The 23,005-nt window shown below is 50.2% G+C and overlaps 1 protein-coding gene across 1 annotated transcript; it reads left to right on the top strand.

The window, feature by feature from the left end:
• The first annotated feature begins 693 nt into the window (after nucleotides 1-693).
• Nucleotides 694-22,843, top strand: BACE1 (beta-secretase 1). Its single transcript, XM_080983570.1, has 9 exons — nucleotides 694-1,265; nucleotides 8,797-8,885; nucleotides 11,440-11,656; nucleotides 13,177-13,314; nucleotides 14,686-14,820; nucleotides 16,294-16,395; nucleotides 17,278-17,427; nucleotides 19,030-19,201; nucleotides 19,738-22,843. Exons 1-9 carry the CDS (start codon nucleotides 1,002-1,004, stop codon nucleotides 19,977-19,979), a joined length of 1,509 nt encoding a protein of 502 aa, XP_080839696.1. The 5' UTR covers nucleotides 694-1,001; the 3' UTR covers nucleotides 19,980-22,843.
• Nucleotides 22,844-23,005: the final 162 nt, after the last annotated feature.

The following is a 23,005-nucleotide window of genomic DNA, read 5'->3' as shown; positions in this document are numbered from 1 at the left end:
GCCACCCAAGAGGTCTGAAGAGGCAGTCCCTAGGAGCTGCTGAGGCTTGCCAAGAAAGGGCGGTCGTTCGCCTCCCCCATTTGCCTCTGGTGCAAAAAAACCCACACACTTGGTCTGCCTTGGTTCGTGCCAGGGGTGCCAACTTGAATACAAAATTGAGGGGGCCCAGGTAAGCCCCACCCCACATAACTGACCACAAGACACCTGCACACCACTTGAAGGGGCAATTGCTAGGGGCCAAGGGGTCTTTGGCTCTCCCATAAAATATTTGAGGGGGCTGCCTCCCTAAGTTGATGGGCATTGTCATTCAAATGGTGTGCGTGCACGTGATTGATTATGCATGACGAGGTTTACCTGCCCCCCAATATTTTGTTCAATCTGGCACCCCGATGCCCATCAACTTTTTTTTGGGGGGGGGGTCTGTCCGGCGCCGTCTAATATTTTATGGAGGGGCAAAGGGACTTCGGCTCCTCTAGCTCGCGCTGTGCGCCGCGGGCCCCGGTCTCCCTCCGGCCAGGAGGCGTCCTCAGGAGAGCCAGGCCGAGAGAAGATGCTCCTTGCCCGGACCAACGCGCAGAGGAGGAGGCGGCGCTACGAAGCTCCCGGCAGGCGCGCCTTCCGAGCAAGCCGCCGCTGCCGCGTGCGCAGAAGGAGCCGCTGCCTCTCTGCGGCTCGGCCCGCCCGTGGACTACAACTCCCAGCGAGCTCCGGCAGAAGGAGAAGCCTTTGCCTCGGACAGCCGCCGCCGCCCAGGCTCGAGCGCGGAGCCTTCCCAGCTGCTGCGCTGGAGCCGGCCCGCGGCGCCGAGCAACAGGAGCCTCTGCATCTCGCCTAGGCCGGCGGCGCCCCATGCAGCCGCAGCTCCCGCCGCGGCCTGGAGGTGCCTCCCGAGGCCGCCGCCGGGCCGCTGGGAAGTAGCCTGGTCCGCCTCGCCGCTGCCCGCTCCTCGCCTTCCTCCTCCTCCCCGCGCGGCCTTCGAGCAGGAGCCGGCGGAGCTGAGCATGGCTCGGGCGCTGCTGGGGCTGCTGCTGTGCTTGGGCTCCGGGGTGGCTCGAGGCCCCGTCCAGGCGCCCGTCGGGCTCCGGCTGCCCTTGCGGAGCGCGCCGACCCAGTCGCGGGAGCCGCGCTCGGCCGACGAGCAGGACGAGCCTCGCCCCGGTAGCGGCGGCGGCGGCGGCGTCTTCGCCGACATGCTGGACAACCTGCGAGGCAAGTCCGGGCAGGGCTACTACGTGGAGATGACGGTGGGGAGCCCCCCGCAGAAGGTGAGCCGCCGTCGGGCCACGAGCTTGGCGCCCACTGACCCCCGTGTGCTGGCGGGCGGGCGGGCGGGCAGCGAGGGGTATCCGGCCAGGCCAGCGCCCTTCCCCATGTTGGGGTGGGGTGGGGTCCCTAAGGAGACGGCATGGCTCTAGATCAGGGTTTCCAAAACTTGGGTCTCCAGCTGTTTTTGGACTACAACTCCCATCATCCCTAGCTAGCCGGACCAGTGGTCAGGGATGATGGGAATGGTAGTCCAAAAACAGCTGGAGACCCAAGTTCGGGAATCCGTGCTCTGGATGCTTTCAGAATGCTTCCTATCCAAGGCCAGTGATCCCCCCTCTGAAGAAAGTCCGTGGGTTGCAGGTGGAGATGGGGCTGTGTGGGGGAGACAGTAAGTGTGTGTGATGCTTGGGTGGGGCGGGGGCTCCCCAAGGCCATCTGGCTAATGCAGGGCAGAGAGATCAACCTTGCAGCCTGTACTTTTTAGCTCACAGCTCTGACTCTTAGCCCCCAGCCTAGGATTTTCAGCGGGGCTTCTGGTGGGGCACTTTGCAGATGATTTCCAGGAGCTGGACCTTCAGAAGATCCAAAGTACCTGGGGGAGGGGAGACTGAAGGGGTCGCTGCAAGGATGAAAGGGGAAAGTTGGGTGTTGTGTGCTGCCTGCAGAGAGAGAGACAGATCACTTGCCTCCTTGTTCGCCCTTCATGGCCGGGAGGGCAAGATGGCAAGAGGGATGTCTTCTCTGAGTCCTATCTGAATCCTTTGAAAACACTTTTTTAAAAGGAGGAGTTGGATGAAAGGTATTCAGACGTGGTCTGTCACTGAAATCGGGTCTCACTATGTCTAACCAGACCACACAACTAGTGACCATCCCTGTGCTCTCGTGCGGCCAGCCCCATTGTGTCCTTAACTGACATCCAGCAGCCTTTCCAGTGCAAAGCAAAGCAGTCCTTGTCGGTGGAGTTGTTTTTGCTGGCTCCTCAGCAGCTTTATTTGGGGTCCCCCCAGGGAACAGACTGGGGGAAGGGCTTTCGGAAGAGGTGCAGCCATTGATAAAAGTGAGCAGAGCGTGGAAATAATTTGTTTCCTCTGGGATACAGGAGCATTTCTTCTCCACTGGTGAAAAAAGGCTGTGCTAATCTGGAGCTGCTTCTCTTTAGCAGCTTTGAAAATGAGAAGCTGCCGTAGAGAGCGACTGGTTGGGTGGGTGAGGAAGAGAGCTGGCTTAGAACGTGTGTGTGGATCCGAGGGGAGAAGTGGCATTTTTGTCATGTACGAAGACACAAAATTTCACAGGGATCCCTCTGTGCTGCTGGATTGCCTGCTTCTACGCAAGCAGCCGGATGTACCTGGGCATTTGTTGAGGCTTAAGCCGCAGCTTAGCCGTGGGATTTATTTTTAGCGCTGGGGCTTGGCCTGAAATATTGCGGGTGATAGCCTCTGAGGATGTGCAGAACGCATTTCCAGCACCTTTGCTTCTTTCCAAACTGACCCATGGTGTGCTCCACATCTTGGGTGAGGGGGCTCTCTGTGCCCTTCCACTGCCGAGCTGACTTTTCACCGCTGGGGAAAAGGCCACGAAACCCCTCATCCCTTTACTTCGCCTTGCCAAGCGGGTTTGCTCTGAGCTGCCTGATTCCAGGAAGGCTCCTGCAGCTCCCCAAGCCTCCTCTGACGGCTGCCTCTTCAGCTCTCTGGCCGTGGGCCAAGTAAGCAAGAGATGCCAGCAACATATGGTGCTTTCAGTGGAATTAAAGGTTCCTTATATAAAGCTTGCATGTGTGTGAAAGCAAGTGGGAAAAGTACAAGCCTATATGTGTGCGTGAGTAAGTGGTACCAGGTGTGCATATTATGAGCACATTTGTTTTCTTCGGCCCACAGTGGCAAAATTCAGGCTAGCGAATTAAACCTCTCTGCAAAGCTGAGCCTCCAAAGCCAGAGCAAACACTGGCATTGCTTCCCCAAAGTGCTTGTATTCGGACTTTGAAGAGGCTCTAGAGTGACAATACGGTGCCACAAGCTACAGGGGACAAACTCTAACAGAGATTACAAACTCAAACTCATAAAGATATGTATAACACAACAATTCGTTACAGAATTAGAGATAAGTGTTTATGAGTAGAAATAAGTTCATGTTAGTGCATAGTCAGATTCGACGTGGAGATCTTAGTTTCAATCACTGAGCAGAAGTCAGAAGTCAATTATGGATCAGAAACCAGGACAGGGCCCTGTTTCAATGTATTCATCTTCATCAGCTAATTTTTAAAGGGTCGGGTAAATTTGAAGACTTTTGGATAAATATATCCTGTTATTTTCTACGTTTCTCAGAGATAACAACTACGTGTGGGTAGATCAACGTGTATCTTGAGCTTTTCTGTGCATTTACATGTTGATCTACCCACACGTAATTATTGTGTTATACATATCTTTATGAGTTTGAGTTTGTAATCTCTGTTAGAGTTTGTAATCTCTATTTGAGTTTGTAATCCTTGTCAGAATACATACTTTTGAATGGATTAGTTTTTGTTACAATTGACTATTGATTTGCAAGTAGGGACTACTCCCACTATTGAAACTAACATTGGCCTGAGTTCTTGGTGTGCTTTTTTCTTGGTATATTTAATAACAAGAACTCCAACTTATTTAACAAGCTACAGGGTGTCATATCTGTGTGGATGAGGGGAAATGTGAGTTTGCAAGGGGTTTGGTGGGCAGCCTTTGTCTGACTGCAAGTGAGTGTAGCTTGTGAAAGCTGAAAAGTGCCAGGATTTGCGGGGTGTGGGTGTGGCTTGAGCAGAGCATCCTCAGTGGTGACCCCAGGTGTGGGTCGGTGTGCAAACTGTTGGCCTTTTTGGGTGCCAGCTGCAAAGTGAGATTGGCAGGGCTGGTGGGGCATTGGGTTGGGGAGCTGACCTTGCTGTCATCTGGAACAACAAAGGCTGTTGTCATCTCCCTCTGGGACCCATTGCCAGGCCGTAGAGCCCTGTCAAGGTGGTGCTTGAGTGTTTGAGCCACTGGGTGGAAAAACAAACTCTGTTTGGGGTGTGTGTGGGGAAGAGTCACATTGACTCCCTTGGATTTGCTTTCTCTAGTCTAAAAGGGTGTTGTGCCACCCAGGGTCACTGCAGGCTCATTTTGTTGTAACCTCCATTCTATTCAGTTGGACTTACTCCTGTGCAGGGTGTATTGGTCTTGCACCCTTAAATGCCTTATGCTGAACTCTTCACATTCAGGCAAAGAGATGGTAGCACCAGAAGCAGAGAGCAGACTCTGTTTCCCCCGAAGATTGCTTTGAGTGCACAAGCCAGTTCATTGACATCTGTTAATTTAGTTAAACTTACGGGGTTGGAGCCAATGATGAGTAGACCCAACTAAACCCAACTGGCCGTAAATTAGCCATGGCCATTAACTTTGATGGGCCTACTCTGTGTAGGGCTGGCATTGGTGACAACCCTACGGAAGCTTGACTTTGTCTGTTGCCTGGATGGTGAGTATTCAAAGGAGGCAGGTGACAGCCTTCAGAAAATTATCGGAGGGAGCAAGAGATTGTGCTTTGTGTACACATGTGCACTGTGGTTTGCTGATTAGTGCAAAAGCAGTAAGTCCTTTCCTGGCACACTCTCAGTGGGGGATTAGGAGAAGATGGAGCTCTTGTGAGGTCAGGATTAAGGCTGCCCAGCAGCAAGACCTGGCAAGGCTCTCTATTGCCCCCTCTCTGTTTAGGCCCCACCCGGCTGCTCACTGAGAGATTTTGCAGCAGGACCCAAGAGGAGGTTGGTATGGCCGCTCTGATACACTTCCGCCATTGGTGTGTGTGTTTATTGCCCAGGTTTGCAGCCGAACAGAGGGAGTTCAATTACTGCCAGCAAACCCAGTGGCGGCTTGCGGCTATGTCCTCTGGGACGCACGGAAGAGGCTGTTCTGGTGCAGTGCATAACTGCTTCTGCTGTCCTGGGCAAAAACAACGGGTAGGCTTCTGTTCTCCACACTCTCAGCTCCTAACAAGAAGTGCCTGGGTTTTCACATGCAACCGCATGTAGAGAAAGTGAGATGGCAGGTCCCCAAAGGCAGGGAAAGGATGAAGGAGACCTCTTGGCACAGAATTGGGCTTTTATTGAGCCCAACTTTTCCCCAAATTGAATCCTTCTTCCAGGGCTCTCTTAGGCACAACCATTTTCAGTCTCAAGTTTACAGAGTAATTTTGCAATGCATTCTGAAAATCGGGGACTGAAATTTGCTGCCCCTAAGAACACCATTGAAATATTCTTGGCTCCCACCTTTCCTTATAAAATAAGTTAACATGATAAGAACAAAATAGGAGCACAAAACTCTTTTTTGGGGGTGTGTGGATCTTCCTGAACCGCTTTGCTAATGATCCAATCATTTTGTTGTTTTCCTTTTCAGTTTAGTTCTCTCTGTTGATGTGCAACCCATGTGGACTTAGGCCGGTGCACACCTGGCTGCAGTGACTTTACCACTTGCAGATAGGCCAGTTACAGCAAATCACTGCATTAGTGGTAACATAAGGACATAAGATGTTGCTGGATTAGGCCAATGGCCCTTCAAGTGCAACGTCCTGTTCTCATAATGGCCAGCCAGAAGCTATGGGAAGGCTGCAAGCAGAACAAGCGCCCTCTCTCTCTGGTGGTTTTCTGCAACTGCTATCAGAAGCATTACTGCCTCTGACCATAACCCAATAGCTCTGTCTGAACCAATGGTCTGCTTAGGAGGTTCTTGTTTGTTTTTGGTTTGTTGTTTTTTTTTGTCTTGGCCTCTAAGGTCCAACAGTGGGGAACTACAAATCCCATCATCCACGACCATGCTTGCTGCGCTGATGGGAATTGTAGTTCAGCAACATCTGGTGGGCCAGAGGTTCTCCACTCCTGCTGACGTGCTGCTGCTGCTGCTGCTGCTGCTGCTGCACACTTGGTGCTAAAGGTCATTGCTTGTCATTTGGGGTTGTCTCGAGTTCTAGATCAGCCCTGCGAGTTGCTGACCTATCAAAGCATCTTCTTACTCTGCCAGGTAGTCACCGACATTTAAGAGTCTTGCCTATAAGAAACCAGTAGAAGTGGTCAGGAGGCAGAGGTGAATATATAAGGGGAATCCCTCTGTCAAGTGCTGGTAATAAAATGCAGGAGGTGCCAAGCCAAGTGCTCTGTGCTGTATAAATGTTTAAGGATGCTTTGAGCATTCTGCATCTTTGTGAAGCTGAGCCACAGGATGCTCATAGCCTAGAGAAGACTGATGCTGTGTACTAATGGCTGCTGATGGACCTTTTAAGTGAGCCATATGGAACGGAAGGATGATGAATTTTGGTGAAAAGCTGTATAAATATAGAAGAATCCTATGTGAACGATCCAGGAGAGGGAGCCAACAAGTATCTGGCATCCTGCTTGTGATCTCATTGTGATTAGGCACACATGACTTTCTTCCCAGAAATCTGGAGGTAGCAGAAGCTACAAATGCCTTTGCCTGGTCTGACATTTGCAGGAAGTGACTTGAGGTCTTGCAGCCTGCCTCTGTGCTGACCTCTTGCCTCCATGGCGAGGTTTCTTCCTTGCTCCATTTGGGGCTGCTTAAGACAAGCAAGGCTAGGGGGGACTGTTGCTTTTTCGATGGCCTTTAACGAGAGAGAAATTCCTCCCCAAGCTGCTGGGCTCAAGCCTGCGTGGACACTATGCTCTCCCATCTATGGCCTGTCTTGCTGCATGGCTATCCAGGCAGGAGAGTTGGGGCTTTTCTTTCCAAAGATATGCTTACTAAGTTTTCAAAAACAGCAACAAACAAACAAACAAGACAGACAATTAATAATAATAATAATAATAATAATAATAATAATTTTTTATTTATACCCCACCCTTCCCGGTTCAGAAAACCAGGCTCAGGGCGGCTAACAACAAATTTAAAACACTTAATTGATGCAACAAAAAACAGCATAAAATACAGTATAAAATGTGCATAACAATAAATTCAGAATTCAAAATCAATTTAGGGGGGAAATCCATCCAATAAACATTAGATGATCACCAGGGCTAGCTGGCTAAATTAGTCCTATTTGGGCCAGCGAGGAGGCCAGGGGAGAATTAGCTGTGGGATCCCATAGCGGGAAATCTTCATAAAAAGGGGAGAGGGAGGGAAGGAAGGGGAATAAAAGATCAGGCTAAGTTTAAATTGAAAGCCAGGCGGAATAGCTCTGTCTTACAGGCCCTGCGGAAGGAAGTTAAATCCTGCAGGGCCCTGGTCTCATGGAACAGAGCATTCCACCAGGTCGGAGCCATCACTGAGAAGGCCCTGGCCCTTGTGGAGGTTTAGAGGCCCAGGACCTCTAAACTACGATTATTCATGGACCTTAAGGTCCTCTGCAGGGCATACCATTAAGAAACAAAAACATTATTGCAGTTGGGATAAAATTTTGCAGGCATCCTAATGAAATAGATTCTGCAAAGCAATGTTTTGGAGGAGTCACATATCAATACCATAGCCTTTCCACATGGAGGCATGTGCCGTTGGGGGTCTATTCAGCACACTATTCTTATTTATAAAGCATATGAACAGTGAGCATACAACAGTGAAGTAGTCTTGTTTCATAACCCCTCTTTGAATTCTCCTATGAGTGGCCCAGACCCTCTCAAAGCACCCATCCCTGGAGAGTATTTGTGCCTTAGTGCATGGGGGTGTCCCCTCCTTTCTTGGAGCGTAAAAAGCAGATGTGGGAAACATCTGTGCTCTCCCCCAGCTGTTGCTGCACTGCACCTCCCATCAGCCCTAGTGGGCAGCTTCTTCACTCCTAGTGTAAAGGACAGTGTTCCTGTGCTGTTTCAGACAGCAGCGCTTCAAATGGTTCCGCGTTTGACCCCACAAGGTTAGCAAGCTATCTGTCTTTCTGCTGCACCCCTTGTGCAAAGGGTTAGGCCGCGTAGCGATTGGGGGAGGCAGGCTCCTTCCAGCCTCAGCGCCACCACCTTGGGGTCTGGCGGCCCTGACCTTCCCCAGCTGACATGGAAACTGATACACCTGCAGCTTGCTGCTGATGCTGACGCTTCTTCCAAGACTGGCTAAACCACACAGAGGAGCTGCTGCTGCTGCTGTCGCTGCAGACCAAGGGCAGGGGGTGAACCAGTGACTTTGTGCTCTGAGCCGGCTTCTCCCTTTGGCTTCAAGATATGTGCACAGAGACGTTTTCCTTGGGGGAACTTGCCTTCCACTCCTGGAACTTGGAACAGGCCGCTGCCCAAAACGACAGAACATTTGCATCTTGATGCCAAGCTTGGCCTCTCTGTGCCCAATTTAGATCCTTTCTCCCTGAGGTAGAGACCTGTGTAGTTCAGAAGGCTGCATATGCCCAATGCTAACAGAAGCCAGCCTCGCTTAAAAAGACGTGGTGCTGCATTATGCACCCTGGAGCTATTATATTCTGGGCCGTGGGTGGGTCAGGCACAAGCTCATTGTCCTGGACAGGATGTTGCCATGCACATTTGGGCTGCTCTGCATGAAACGCACTGACCTTTCTCCCTTTCTCTTCCCCCAGCTGAATATCTTGGTGGACACAGGGAGCAGTAACTTTGCTGTGGGTGCAGCACCTCACCCTTTCCTCAGGCGGTACTACCGGCGCCAGCTGTGAGTATGCAGGGAAGCTGATGTGGGGCTGGGCAGGAGAGGGCAGCTCTGAGCTTGCGAGGAAACTGCTCCTCTCCCCTCTTCTGTCCCGCCAGCCTCTTTCGCCAGGGAGGTGTTTAGCCCCTAATTTGCTTGAGGGGCTTTCGCCTTTGCAAGCGCCAGCCATAATCCCTATGCCCCTTTACCCCATCTGTCTCTGGTCTTCTGAAAACACTTTTTCTTTTCAAATTTTTTTTATTGGTTTTCACAACATTATAAACAAACAAACACATAAGACAAACAAACATGAAGCATAGCCTTATTGAAAATTACACTTGTTAACAAGTGACTTCCTTGCTTCCCCTTGGTTGAATTTCATTGCATGTCCTTTTAACGGTTTTCCAAATCACAGTTCTTATAAAATTTAACTTAAACATTAACATCCTTAAATCTTCACATTATGAAATTAAACATATTAATTCGACACTTAACATAAATAAAATCCTGAGCCAATTAAGTATCTGCAAGCTGTTTTCATTTAGTTTAACTTAATATATTTAACTAAGTAATCATTAAATTTAATCCACTCTTCCTGATACTCGTCCTCCTTCTGGTCGCGGACGCTTCCAGTTAGGCCAGCTAGCTCCGAAAAATCCATCATCTTCATCTGCCATTCTTCGATCGTTGGTAAGGTCTTCTGAAAACACTTGACCATCTGGCCACGGGCTGGCAGTGCCAGGGTGACACCAGCACACAGATCGGGGCTAAATGGCTTCTTTCTGTGCCGTGGGGGAAGAAATGCTGAGCTACTGTCTAGCCCTCGAGCTGCTGCTGGAGGGCACAATGGACAATGGCAGGCTGATTCCCTTCCGCCTCGGTCTGCTCACTGCCTCCTCGCCTTGCGTGGCCGAGTGGGGAGAGCCAGCCAGCCTCCGTTCAGAGCCAAGGCGCTGATGGGGGAGTCGGCCCAAAGCCGGCCGGGAATGGGCTGGGTGCTATGGACATGCCTCAGGGCGATCTGCTGCTCTTGCTACGGAGACGTGAGCAGAGAAGATGGGCAGGTGCACACCATTGATGTGATGCCCCCCCCCACTCCAAGGCACCACATCTGCCAAGAGCACTCTCAGAATTACAGTGGTACCTCAGGTTAAGGACTTAATTCGTTCTGGATGTCCGTTCTTTTCTTTTCTTTTTAAAATAGTTTTTATTAAGAATTTCAACATAACAAATTATCAAAAACATATCATCTTCATTTCCCCCCACATTTCCCCCCCTCCCCAAGAAAAACCCTTCCTCCCCTCCCCCCACAAGACTTCCCTCAGCTCCTCTCTCTGGTTTTTCAACACATATTATTCTCTGCATGTTACAAAATTGTAAAAATCCTATCTATCTATTATGGTAACAATAATAAATTTGTGTATGTTTATTCAAAACCTGCCAAGGAGTCCAATTCATTTTGTTGTTTTTTAACATAATTTGTAAAAAGTTCCCATGGCTCTCCAAATCAACACAGACTGTGGAAACTTCACACTGGACTTCAAGCATCTGGCACTGTGTGCCTCCCCATTCTTCCTCCAGACTCTGGGTCCTTGGTTTCCAAATGAGATGCAAAAGCTGCTCTCATCAGAAAAGAGATTTGGGGAGCCATGTCATCAGCTGGTGTTGGTCCACTGTGCTTCATTAAGTCCAGGGTCAACACAGCCATCTCCCAGGAGATTTTGGAGCACTTCATGCTTCCTTCCGCAGGTGAGCTTTATGGGGATGCTGATTTCATTTTCCAGCAGGAGCTTGTCACCTGCCCACACTGCCAAAAGTACCAAAACCTGGTTCAGTGCCCACGGGATTACTGTGCTTGATTGGCCAGCACACTTGCCTGACCTGAACCCCATAGAGAATCTATGGGGCATTGCCAAGAGACAGATGAGAGACATGAGACTGAGCAATGGAGAAGAGCTGGAGGCTGCTATTGAAGCATCCTGGTCTTCCATAACACCTCACCAGTGCCAAGGGCTGATAGCATCCATTGCACACCGCATTGAGGCAGTAATTGATGCAAAAGGGGCCCAAACCAAGTACTGAGTACATGTGCATGCTTCTACTTCTCAGAGGTCCAATATTGCTCTATTTGCAGTCCTTGTTTTGCTGATTTTTTTTAATATTCAAATTTTCTGAGATTGTTAATTTGGGGTTTTCATCAGCTGTACGCCATAATCATCACAATTATAACAAATAAAAGCTTGACATATCTTGCTTTGCATGTCACTAGTCTATCTCATATATTAGTTTCACCTTTTAAGTTGAATTACTGAAATAAATGAACTTTTCCACGATATTCTAGTTTTCCGAGTTTCACCTGTAGTCCAGCAGTTTGGCTTGCCATTCTTCCTTAGTTGGGACTGTTGGTTCTTTGCATCTTTGGGTTAGTAGCATCCTTGCAGCTGTTGTCGCATATATAAACAGTCTTTCCTGGTCTTTCCTTGAGTTTTTGAGGCTGCCTCATGCAGGTAGTTCCCTCAACATGCCACCTACCTGTGTTCTCACTGCCTCATAACCTCCCCCTGTGTGTCTCTTGCAGCTCTGGTACGTACCGGGACTTGCGGAAAGGAGTCTACGTGCCGTACACGCAGGGCAAGTGGGAAGGGGAGCTCGGCACGGACCTGGTGACCATCCCCCACGGCCCAAACGTCACCGTCCGTGCCAACATTGCTGCCATCACTGAGTCGGACAAGTTTTTCATCAACGGGTCCAACTGGGAAGGGATCCTGGGCCTGGCATATGCAGAGATTGCCCGGGTGAGCCTGGCATCAGTGTGGGCACCTCTGAAGAAATGTACCCCTTGCCACTGTGGAAACTGTATAATGTAAGAGGGTGGGGGGGTCCCCAAACCCTTCCAGCACAAATCACAACTGCAGAGTAAAACAACAACAACAACATCACCTCCCAATGGAAATGTGTTGGGCAGTTAAAATTTATTAAAATTCCCTACAGTTTTCCAGTTTAGAGGCTTACCTGTTTTTGTTTGTTTGTTTTACTCTTGGAAACTATAATGCAGCCACAGAAGCAGCATAGGATAACCCTCCTTTAACCCCATTGCCCTGGCTCTTGGAAGGCCCAAAGGGGCTTAGGGAGCCAATCCTGCTGTCCTTAAAACTGAGCTCCCCTTAAAGGGCATTGCCATCTTGAATGCCACCTGCAGAACAGTCTCCTTGCATTTGTCCTCTGGCAGGTCTCTGTGAGACCTTAAGCACTTTACATAATATAATAATTATTATTTATACCCCGTCCATCTGGCTGGGCTTCCCCAGCCACTCTGGGCGGCTTTCAACAAAATATTAAAATACAGTAATGGATCAAACGTTAAGAGCTTCCCTAAACAGGGCAGCCTTCAGATGTCTTCTAAAAGTCTGGTGGTTGTTTTTCTCTTTGACATCTGGTGGGAGGGTGTTCCACAGGGCTGGCGCCACTACCAAGAAGGCCCTCTGCCTGGTTCCCTGTAACTTGGTTTCTCGCAGTGAGGGAATCACCAGAAGGCCCTCGGCACTGGACCTCAGTGTCTGGGTAGAACAATGGAGGTGGAGACACTCCTTCGGGTATACAGGATCAAGGCTGTTTAGGGGTTTAAAGGTCAGCACCAACACTTTGAATTGTGCCCAGAAACGTACTGGGAGCCAATGTAGGTCTTTCAAGACCGGTGTTATATGGTCTCAGTGGCCACTCCCAGTCACCAGTCTAGCTGCCGCATTCTGGATTAGTTGTAGTTTCCGGGTCACCTTCAAAGGTAGCCCCACGTAGAGCGCATTGCAGTAGTCCAAGTGAGAGATTTTGCTAAACCTGACCAGCTAGCCACCCTGGATCTCTGGTCCCTGGAGAGCAGGGCTTTGCACCTTTGCCAGGGAGCAACACAGAAGCTGCCCAGAATGAAATCCGCAGTCTCGTCCTGAGTTTGGCGAGCTTGTTGCTCTTCTGGAGTCATCTGACTCCTTTCATCAGCCCTGACCATTGGTCATGCTAGCTGGGGCCAGTGGTAGTTTGGGTTGGTAGGGCTCTAGATGTTCCTCATTCCCAAGGAGCATAGCTCAGTTGGTAGAGCAGGAGACTCTCAATCTCAGGGCTGTGGATTCGAACTCCACGTTGGGCAAAAACTCCACATTGTTGCAGTCCATCCCCCTCTCCTTGATATTCTAGCATCCAAGCCTCCAAAGCCCAGCAGGGCCTACCTGTGAGCCTGAAGCCCAGGGCTAGCTCACAGCCTACTTGCTTCCTCCCTGCTCACTGATGCTGAGTCCCTCCTCCCTCGTCTCCTTTTCTGCAGCCTGATGACACCTTGGAGCCTTTCTTTGACTCGCTGGTGAAGCAAACCCAGGTCCCCAACCTCTTCTCCCTGCAGCTGTGTGGCGCCGGCTTCCCGCCCAACGTCTCGGATGCCCTGGCTTCTGTGGGGGGCAGCATGGTGAGTGAGGGGCGCTGGGGTAAGAAGGGTCTCTTTTTCCTCCTTTTAGTTGGATCCCCAGACCTGTTCCCAGTCTTGAAACAGCTACATAATAAAGAGGTTGAGAGCACCTCTGGGCATCTGCAGAGTGCCTTCCCCTCACCATTAAGCAATCACAGCCCAGCTATGTTGAGGTTCAGGCAGGAGGGCTCTCCTGTTTTGGGGGTGAGTATGTGGAAGGCCAGGGACGTGGGTGGCGCTGTGGGTTAAACCACAGAGCCTAGGACTTGCTGATCAGAAGGTCGGTGGTTCGAATCCCCGTGACGGGGTGAGCTCCCGTTGCTCGGTCCCTGCTCCTGCCAACTTAGCAGTTTGAAACACGAACTGGAAGTAGATAAATAGGTACCGCTCCAGCAGGAAGGTAAACGGCATTTCCGTGTGCTGCTCTGGTTCACCAGAAGCGGCTTAGTCATGCTGGCCACATGACCCGGAAGCTGTACGCCGGCTCCCTCGGCCAATAAAGCGAGATGAGCGCCACAACCCCAGAGTCGGCCACAACTGGACCTAGTGGTCAGCGTTCTAATTTTATTATATTTATTTATTTTATTTATACCCTGCCCTCCCCTGCCAAGACCGGGCTCACGGTGGCTAACATCAGGTATAAAAACAATTGATTAAAATACAACTTAAAAACAAGATTAAAATACTACTTAAAATGCTGTCTCATTTCAGTGGAAGCCCAGATCAAAAACTGTTTGGGGGAGAAAACGTCAAATCTTCACCAAGGCCAACTATCCAGACTGGTCCTACGTGGACCAGAAAAGCCAGGGAAGTCCCCAAATAGGGGTTCCAGAACAGAAGGAAAAGGAAAGAGTGGGAGGGGATCAGGCTGGTTCCAAGCCAAAGGCCAGGTGGAACAACTCTGTCTTACAGGCCCTGCGGAAAGAAATCAGATCCCGCAGGGCCCTGGTCTCATGAGACAGAGCGTTCCACCAGGCCGGAGCCAGTGTTGAAAAGGCCCTGGCCCTGGTTGAGGCTAATCTGACTTCCTTAGGGCCCGGGACCTCTAGAGTGTTGCTATTTATGGACCTTAAGGTCCTCCGCAGGGCATACCAGGAGAGGCGGTCCCGTAGGTACGAGGGTCCTGAGGAGAAGAATGTGTCAAAGCACACACAGAGTGTCCTCTCCTCTCCATCGCCTGCTTTGTCCCATTTGCACTTGGCCGGAACTGGAGATTCTAGGCAGCTCTGAGTCTCCAGCAGCCCAGGCAGGAATTTTGCTGGTGCTTTGAGGAGCGGTGGGGAGGGGAGGGGAGGGGAACGGGGCACCCACCACCCTCCTCTCGGCCCCTTCCTCTTCATGCCATTTCCTGCCACACCCCTGTCCCTGCAGATCATTGGAGGCATCGACCCGTCCCTCTACGTGGGCAGCATCTGGTACACCCCGATTCGGAAGGAGTGGTACTACGAGGTCATCATTGTCAGGATAGAGATCAACGGGCAGGACCTGCAGATGGACTGCAAGGAGGTGAGAGGGGGCCAGGGATGCTCAGGTGCAGGGTGGATAAAAATCAAAGTTTTTTTTTTAAAAAACAGATTTTTTTATTTGAATTGCATTATTAAAATTAAATGACTTTGCAGGAAAAATCTTTCTAAAGATAGTTTTCCTTTTATTCGTTTAAATTTTATTAACATATAAAACACATACATATACATTTACACAATACACATACACAGCACACTACCTTATTTTCATAACATAAAACATATCTATATTACTCTATATAATACAGTGGTACCTCAGGCTACATATGCTTCAGGTTACAGACTCTGCTAACCCAGAAACAGTGCTTCAGGTTAAGAACTTTGCTTCAGGATGAGAACAGAAATTATGCTCTGGCGGCGCGGTGGCAGCAGGAGGCCCCATTAGCTAAAATGGTGCTTCAGGTTAAGAACAGTTTCAGGTTAAGAACAGACCTCCAGAACGAATTAAGTACTTAACCCGAGGTACCATTGTACCTACATATACTGTACATATCAACATACCTACACACCTACCCCACACGGACACCCACCAAGTGACTAAGATAGTTTTCTATTTAAGTTACATTATAGTCCAAAGGCTATTCATCAGGAAATAAGGATTTGTTTAAGTTTTTCATGTGTGCTAAAACTCAGTCTTAAGTTGCTGGTTTTTTAAAAATTGTTTAACGACATCAGTTAGCAAACATTGATATATGTGCTATAATGTTATTGTTTTAGTTAAATAAATTGTTTTAATTGTTATTAAGGAAATGATTGTTTTTCTTCTTCCAATAAAGTACAGCAGAAAAGTTGTCTAAATATAAACAGTTAACTTGTTAAACCTCACAATAATTTCATAATTATCAGTCTATGTATTTCTAATAGTATAACCAAATTTTTGATGTAACAGTAAAAACTGCTCTGAAAATTTATTCTTCCAAAAATGAAACTTTCATCTGGTTGTAAATATTAAGATTATACCAGCAAGAATGAGTCGTTTCTGTAAAAAAAAAAAAAGAGAGAGAGAGAGATTTAAATCAAGTCTTACTGACTAATGATTTAAATCAATTTGATATAAAATCAAATCCACCCTACTGTGGTGTGTGCAGAGGAGCCACCTCTGAGCAGTGCCCACCAATGAGATGCCTTGGTTTGGAGGTGGAGGCGGGGCCTAGGAACACCTTTTGGTACTGAGGACTGGACCCTGCCCTTGCTCCTCTGCCCAGGCGCTTGCCACAGACCAACACCGCTCGCCTCCCGCTCCTCAGATTTGGGATCAGGTTGTGCTCAGCCTGGCCATAGCAGGGGAACTCCAGTTCAGAAACCCCCCACCCAACCCATGCAGGTTCCAGTATGAGTCAGCTTCTGTCTCCCACTGCCAGGGCTGTTTTGGAGTTGGTGTGCATGAGCTTGGGAAAGCGAGGGAAGAGGGGAATTGGTGTTTTTGGAGCCTGAGCCCCTTTGCCTTTCCCCGCAGTACAACTATGACAAGAGCATCGTTGACAGCGGCACCACCAACCTACGCCTCCCCAAGAAAGTCTTTGAGGCAGCAGTGAAGTCCATAAAGACAGCTTCCTCGGTGAGATATGCACTGGGGGTGGGATCAGCAAAGGGAAAAGAGCACCTCCTAGTCTGCCTATCTGCAGGACCTGTGGAGAGTGAGGTGTGCTCAGCTCTGTGTTCGAATCCTGAACCAAGGGCTCTGGGACCAGAACATTCAGATCCTGCAATGGGGCATACCGTATTTTTCACTCTATAAGACGCACTTTCCCCCTCCTAAAAAGGAAGGGGAAATGTGTGTGCATCTTATGGAGCGAATGCAGGCGGGAGGCTCTGCTCAGTGCTCCCTTTAAAGAGCACGCATGGAGCTCTTGGGGAAAAGCCCCCGAGAGTCACACACATACTCTGCACGCTCTTTAAAGGGAGTGCAGCTCTTGGGGGAGCCCGCTGGCTGTCCTGGCTTCTGGCTTAGCCGCTTAGCCTCTCCCGGGCAGGGGATGAAGGCTCCCCTTGCCCAGGAGAGGCTGTCCTGGCTTTTGGGATTCAGAATTTTCTTCTTCTTCTTTTCCTCTTCCAAAAACTAGGTGTGTCTTATGGTCTGGTGCATCTTATAGAGCGAAAAATACGGTATATTGTGAAAAATGAATTGGCTAGCGTAACTGGGCCTCTTCTGGGGGTGTGTTGCAATGCATGGAAATGGTAAAACCTATTTCTGGTACCGTTTCTCCACCCCACCTCTGAAAAGTGAGCCAGCATCTCTATGCTAGATGTTCTAGCGCAAAGCATCATTATTCCCTGGGGTGGAGGTAGAGAGCTGCTTCATCTTTGTTGACCTGAGGAATGGAAGAAAAGCAAATAATTTTTAAAAAGCAGCAGCCTCCCCACCCTGATTCTCCTCCCCCAAAATCTGGTGTGGCTTGTCCTGGTGCCAAGAAGACCCCCTTCCCTCCCTCTTCAACAGACAGAGAAGTTCCCCGATGGCTTCTGGCTGGGGGAGCAGCTGGTTTGCTGGCAAGTGGGCACCACCCCCTGGCACATCTTCCCGGTCATCTCTCTCTACCTGATGGGCGAGACCACCAACCAATCTTTCCGGATCAGCATCCTGCCACAGGTAGGTGCCGCGACTGCATGTGTGCTTTGGGCTAAGGCATTGCATCTGGCTTTCAAGAGAAGTTCTTGCAGCTTGGAGGGGCCAGGAGTTCTCCCCCCCCCCTTTTTAATAGAATTGTTTTAGAGATTTTTAACATATTAAGCCATGAAATCCAAACTCTCTTTGTAGAAAGAGAATAAAAGTCAATGCACCAAAAGAAAAGAATAACATAGAAAAAGGAAAATATAAAATACAGTAGTTATGAGCCTCATCAAACACAATTGTATATATCTATGTATAGCTATCTATCACTATTTTATCTCAATCTTCCATCCACGTAGTGGAACCTTGGTTCTCAAGCTTAATCCGTTCTGGGAGACTGTTCAACTCCCAAAACCAAGGCGTGGCTTCTGATTGGCTGCAGGAGCTTCCTGCACCTAAGCAGAAGCCATGTCAGATGTTCAGCTTCCAAAAAACATTCAAAAACCGGAACACTTACTTCTGAGTTTTCGGCGTTTGGGAGCCAAAACGTACGAGTACCAAGGTACGACTGCACTGAGAGTTGAATTCCCCAATCTCCCCACCTGGGAGGTCTTGAGGGGCCCGGAGTTTTCTAGGGAGTAAAGAGGAAGATGGACTGGAGAGAAAGATCTCAGATTAACACCAGCCTTTTGGATTTGGGCACTTGCTTGGCAGCAGCTGGGTTAGAGCTAAACCAAAATGCTAACGGATTCAGCTGTGGGCTGGAATTTGGGTGTTGGGAGAGGAGGATCTGTTAAAATGTCCACTCACCTTGCTGGGAATTGGGGGTCTTCTTCAACTATCAAAATTCATCCTTTCCCATTCTTCTTAAAGGCACTTTAAAACAATAGCAGCAGCATAGTCTAAAAACACTCGCTGGTGTGGGCTGAAACAGTTTAAAAACTATTCCAGCCCTCCATAAAGTGGCGCCAAAATTACGTTTTTCTTTAAAGGGGAGCCTGCCAGAGCTACCAGGTGCTGCAATTTTGTTTTGTTTTTAATGCAAAGACTAAGTTGGCATTTCCCAAACTCGGGACTCCAACTGTTGTTGGACTACAACTCCCATCATTCCTAGTTAGCAGGACCCAGTGGTTAGGGATGATGGGATTTGTAGTCCAAAAACAACTGGAGGCCCATGTTTGGGAAACCCTAGACTACATCAACACGTTGCTGACATCGCAGGGGGCAGTGGTTTTAAATGTGGTGCTAAAAACGCTGGATGCAAAGACAGCTGTGCAGAAGACTGAGGCAGTCTGGAAAACGCAGCTGAGCTTTCAGGAGGGTGATTTGGCTGAAACTCACATCACAAATTCAAAATTTTGAAGCAAAAATAGCAGAGCAATTATGCAACTTAGCTCAGGCTAGTGTTTCCTGATGAGCAGGGAGGAAACAAACTGCGCCCAGCTTGATAGCAAATGGCAGCTGGCCTTAGTCCTAGCCCTTGTGAGAAAACAAGAGTGCCTTTGAGCATGGGCAGAGTGCTTTCCTCATCTCGTTGGGCAACCCTGACGCCTCTGAGCCTACATGACAGGATATTCTCATTTGGAGAAGGAAGGTAGTATTTCTGCGCCCTGGCTTACCAAAAGCCTCTCCCTCCCTCAGCAATACCTGCGGCCTGTCGAGGACGTGGCCACGTCTCAGGATGAATGCTACAAGTTTGCCATCTCCCAGTCGTCCACGGGCACCGTCATGGGCGCTGTCATCATGGAGGGCTTCTACGTGGTCTTTGACCGGGCTCGCAAGCGCATTGGCTTTGCAGTCAGTGCCTGCCATGGTAAGTGTAAGGTGTCAGGAGGGGCTGACTGCAGAAGGGGCAGACAGACGGGCAGCCTCTTCCAGTGGGCAGAGCTGGGTGCCACTCACCTGCGCAGCTGCCTCAGGCACACCATTGCCTATGCATCTCATAGAACCATGGAACTGTAGCGTTGGAAGGGACCCTGAGGGTCATCTAGTCCAACCCCCTGCAATGCAGGAATCTCAACTAAAGCAGCCATGACATGCCTAAAATCACGCCCACTTGCCGCAGCCAATCATCAGCAGGCCTGGCCGCAGCAACCAATCACACACCCAATCGCCGCTGCAAATCTCCTGCTGGCTGCTGCCACAAATCGCTATCCCCTCGGCTATCCGTGTATAAGATGACCCACAGTTTTTGCCTATTATTTCTAAGGAAATAATAGCATCTTATACACAGAAAATAAGGTACTTACTTGGGATCGAACCTGGGGCCTTCTGCACGTGAATTGTCTTGTCTTACCACTGCTGTCCTGTGTTTATTATCCTCTGTTTCCTCTGCTCCCCTGGCTTCAGTGCACGACGAGTTCCGCACGGCCGCTGTGGACGGCCCTTTCCTTCACTCCAACATGGAGGACTGTGGCTACAACATCCCCCAGACAGACGAGTCCACGCTGATGACCATCGCCTACGTCATGGCGGCCATCTGCGCCCTCTTCATGCTCCCTCTCTGCCTCATGGTGTCCCAGTGGCGCTGCCTGCGCTGCCTGCGCCGGGGCCACGACGACTTTGCCGACGACATCTCCTTGCTCAAGTGAGCGCTCTTGCCTCCCCACCCTCAGGCCCGTGCCGCCAGCCAGGGGGCACAGCTGCCGGGAGCCACAAACTCCTCCCACCCCCTTCCACCTCTGCCGTGTGCGGGTCTGCAGCTGCCTCAGGGCCACCTGCGAGCGGGGGACTGGCCGGCTGCACCGAAAGTGGCAGAAGACGCGCAACCTTTTCCTTCCTCCTGCCGTGGTTTGTGGGATGGCAGCTTACGGAGGCCCTACTCTTCCTCTCGCTGCCCGCCTGGTGGGCGAGAGACGCCTACTGTCACCGTGCAAGGAGGAGAAGCAGGAACCCTGGTGGGGCCTGGTTGCTCAGCTCAGGAGGGGCCCAGAGCTATTTCCCACCTCAGGGCTTCATGGCTGTTTCCCCCGTTTTGCTCGTGTTGTGACGATGGGACTACTCGCGAGGTCTCATGACCTGGAAGCGTTTGCCAGAAAGGGCAGCGGGGATGGACAGACCCCAAAGTGTTGCTTCTGTGTAGCGCTGATGAGAGTGGCTGTCATTTCTTAAAGGGTTTGTGTGCGTGTCTCTCTACAAAATATATATATATAGAAATATATATAAATATATGTAACTTATACAATGGTAAACTAAAGGAGGGGGAATCTGTCCCCACCCCACTCAGGGAGCATTTGGGCTCCTTCTCGGCCCTTCACTGGCCAGACTTCTTTCAAGGAACCCCCCCCCCCCAATAGGGTCTGGGGGCAAGCCCAGCTGCGACACACAGGTGTCCATCTCAAGGTGAGGGTTCTATCCATGCAAAGTGGAGGGAGGATTCCTGCCTCTGGCAGTGGACGGGCCTTGATGGTCTCTTTTTAATCCCAGGCATCCAAAAAGCTTTCAGGAGTCGAAAAGAGTTTTGTAGCCATTGATGAGAAGGAGCAGCTGCCTTTTTCCTCTTCAAGGCTGTCTAGCTGCCTTTCCTAGCTGCTTCCCTGGAGAAGCGCTTTCTCTTCAAGGAGCCTCTCTTGATGGGCATCTCACTCCTCCCTGTTCCTTGCCTCTTTCATGAGCAGGACTCTGGGGTGGCAGAACTCAGTGGAGTTCTGCCCATCGTGGGGAGTCAGCCCTCTTTGTGTACCAGGGCTGATGGGAATAGTTGTCCACCTGGAGGGCACCAATCTGGGGAGGATGGTTTTATGCAGACATACATCACACCTGGAGCCATGTGTGACTCACTTGGGTTTAGCAAGCCTCCAGGGGACTCATCACCCCCACATCCACCCTGCCTCGCTTTTTTCCAGTTCCATCCTTCAGTGTTTTCCTTGTGGCTTCTTCTTCACTGTTAAGTCCTGCTGGTTGGGCAATGGTAGCTGTGGAGGTGCAGTGAGCCAGATCTGTGGCCAGCTGGATGGTGCTGGCTCCCCTCTCTTGGGGGTTCCAAACTCTTATTTTGCAAGGAAACAGGACCCCCCCCCTTCCCTGTTACAGTCTGAACATGATCCAGGAGTCTGGGCTGCCTGTTGCCACAGATATTTAGAGCTCATGTCATCATTGCCTGCTGAGCATCCTTGGGCAACTGCTGATAGCCAGGTGCTGCTTCTGCAGCCGCCGTTGTCACCTGAGCATCACTGAACCTAGGAAGCTGCCTTCTGCCAAGGGAGGCTACCGGTCCATCTAGCCCTGTATCGTCCAACATGAGCCTCCCCCAAGGTGGTGCCCTTGGACGACAACTCCCATTAGCCCCAGCTGTGTGATGCTGGGAGCACAGCTGCGCTTGGCTGGGAAGGATGGAGGTTGTAGTCAAAAACACCAGGCAAGTGCCGGCCTCGAGAGAGGCTGCTCTGCCCCTGGCTGGCAGCAGTTCAGGCAGGGGTCTCTCCTTGCCTTATCTGGAGAGGTTGAAGATTGAACTTTGGACCAGTGGCCTGGAGGCAGCTGCTCAGGTGCCTGGCTTGCCTGCCTCGCAATTGGATGGATGCAGCAGGCAGCCTGGCTATGACTTGCTTCCCAGAAAGAGCAGGCAGGAGGCCAGGCTTTCCTTCAGGAAATCTGGCCCTGTATCATGTCACCATAGGAATTACCCTTCCCCCGCTCTCGCACCATTTGCTTGGTGGTAGATGTCCCACCAGGAGAGATGCCTCTGCCTAGGACAAATGGCTGTGCCATGTCCTCATTGCTGGCTGGGTAGAGCAGAAGCTTTTGGGGAGGGTGGCACAGAGCAGCCTGGAGTCACAGCAGCTGACCTCCTAACTCTGCCCTGCCTGGGCTCTCAAGGGTATGAAGGAGTTGGGGCACATTCCTCCTGCAAGGCTGCAAGGGCTTCTTGGAGCCTCTGTTGGGACGGGTTGGTGCTGCTGCTTACTCTTTCTGGGGGGTGTGCATTCAGGGGTCCACGCCTTTGCCTGCCACACTGGCAAGAGGCAGCTAGCAAGGAATTGCCCCAGCTCCAGGAAAGACAGGGGACCAAGAAGCACTTGGCAGTCAGCTGCTGCTCAGCCACCAAAGCCATAGATGGGGAGGCTGCCTCTGCCTGGCACTGCTCACAAGAGACAAACTTCTGCCACTGAAGTGTGTGTGTTGCTCAGTTGATCCGAAGGTTGCAAGAGGCTGTGGCTTTATCCTCTCCCGTTCCAACATGTCCATTGTTTTCAAATACATGTATGTGTGTGTGTGTGTGTATATATATATATATATGTTGGCTGTTCTTGAAATTGTTATTTTCCAAAAAACCTTTTTGCATAGTTGCAGGGCTATTTCCGCAGTGTGGACGGAGGTAGCTGCCTTCTGCTTGCTAGAATGCCAGATGCCATCTGCTTGTACAATATTCTGTAAATATTTGTAATACTGGCTCCCAAATCCTCCCAGTTTTATCTCAAATGGAAGTGGAGGAGAAAGGAGCTAAGTGACCCTTTTTATTTTTGTAAATGTCTGGTTCCTTTTAAACACTTGTTTGCTAAGGCTTAATGGACAGGTGGTGGGAGGCCGGGTGGATGGGGGGGGGAATAGCTCTGGGGTGGATAAATGCACTTTATGGACTGTACCAAGCTTCACGTGGTGCTGAGGGGGGTTCTTT

The sequence above is a fragment of the Podarcis pityusensis genome (genome assembly GCF_964106645.2).
Source record: "Podarcis pityusensis genome assembly, chromosome: 15".
Classification (NCBI taxonomy): Eukaryota; Metazoa; Chordata; class Lepidosauria; order Squamata; family Lacertidae; genus Podarcis; species Podarcis pityusensis.
The sequence above is the reverse complement of the archived record's forward strand: the minus strand, read 5'-3'. Positions and strand labels throughout refer to the sequence as shown.

Coding starts and splice junctions, on each gene's coding strand:
- BACE1 (XM_080983570.1), top strand. CDS start 1,002: ATGGCTCGGGCGCTGCTGGGGCTGCTGCTGTGCTTGGGCTCCGGGGTG. Junction 1,266..8,796: donor TGGGGAGCCCCCCGCAGAAG/GTGAGCCGCCGT, acceptor CTCTTCCCCCAG/CTGAATATCTTGGTGGACAC. Junction 11,657..13,176: donor CATATGCAGAGATTGCCCGG/GTGAGCCTGGCA, acceptor CCTTTTCTGCAG/CCTGATGACACCTTGGAGCC.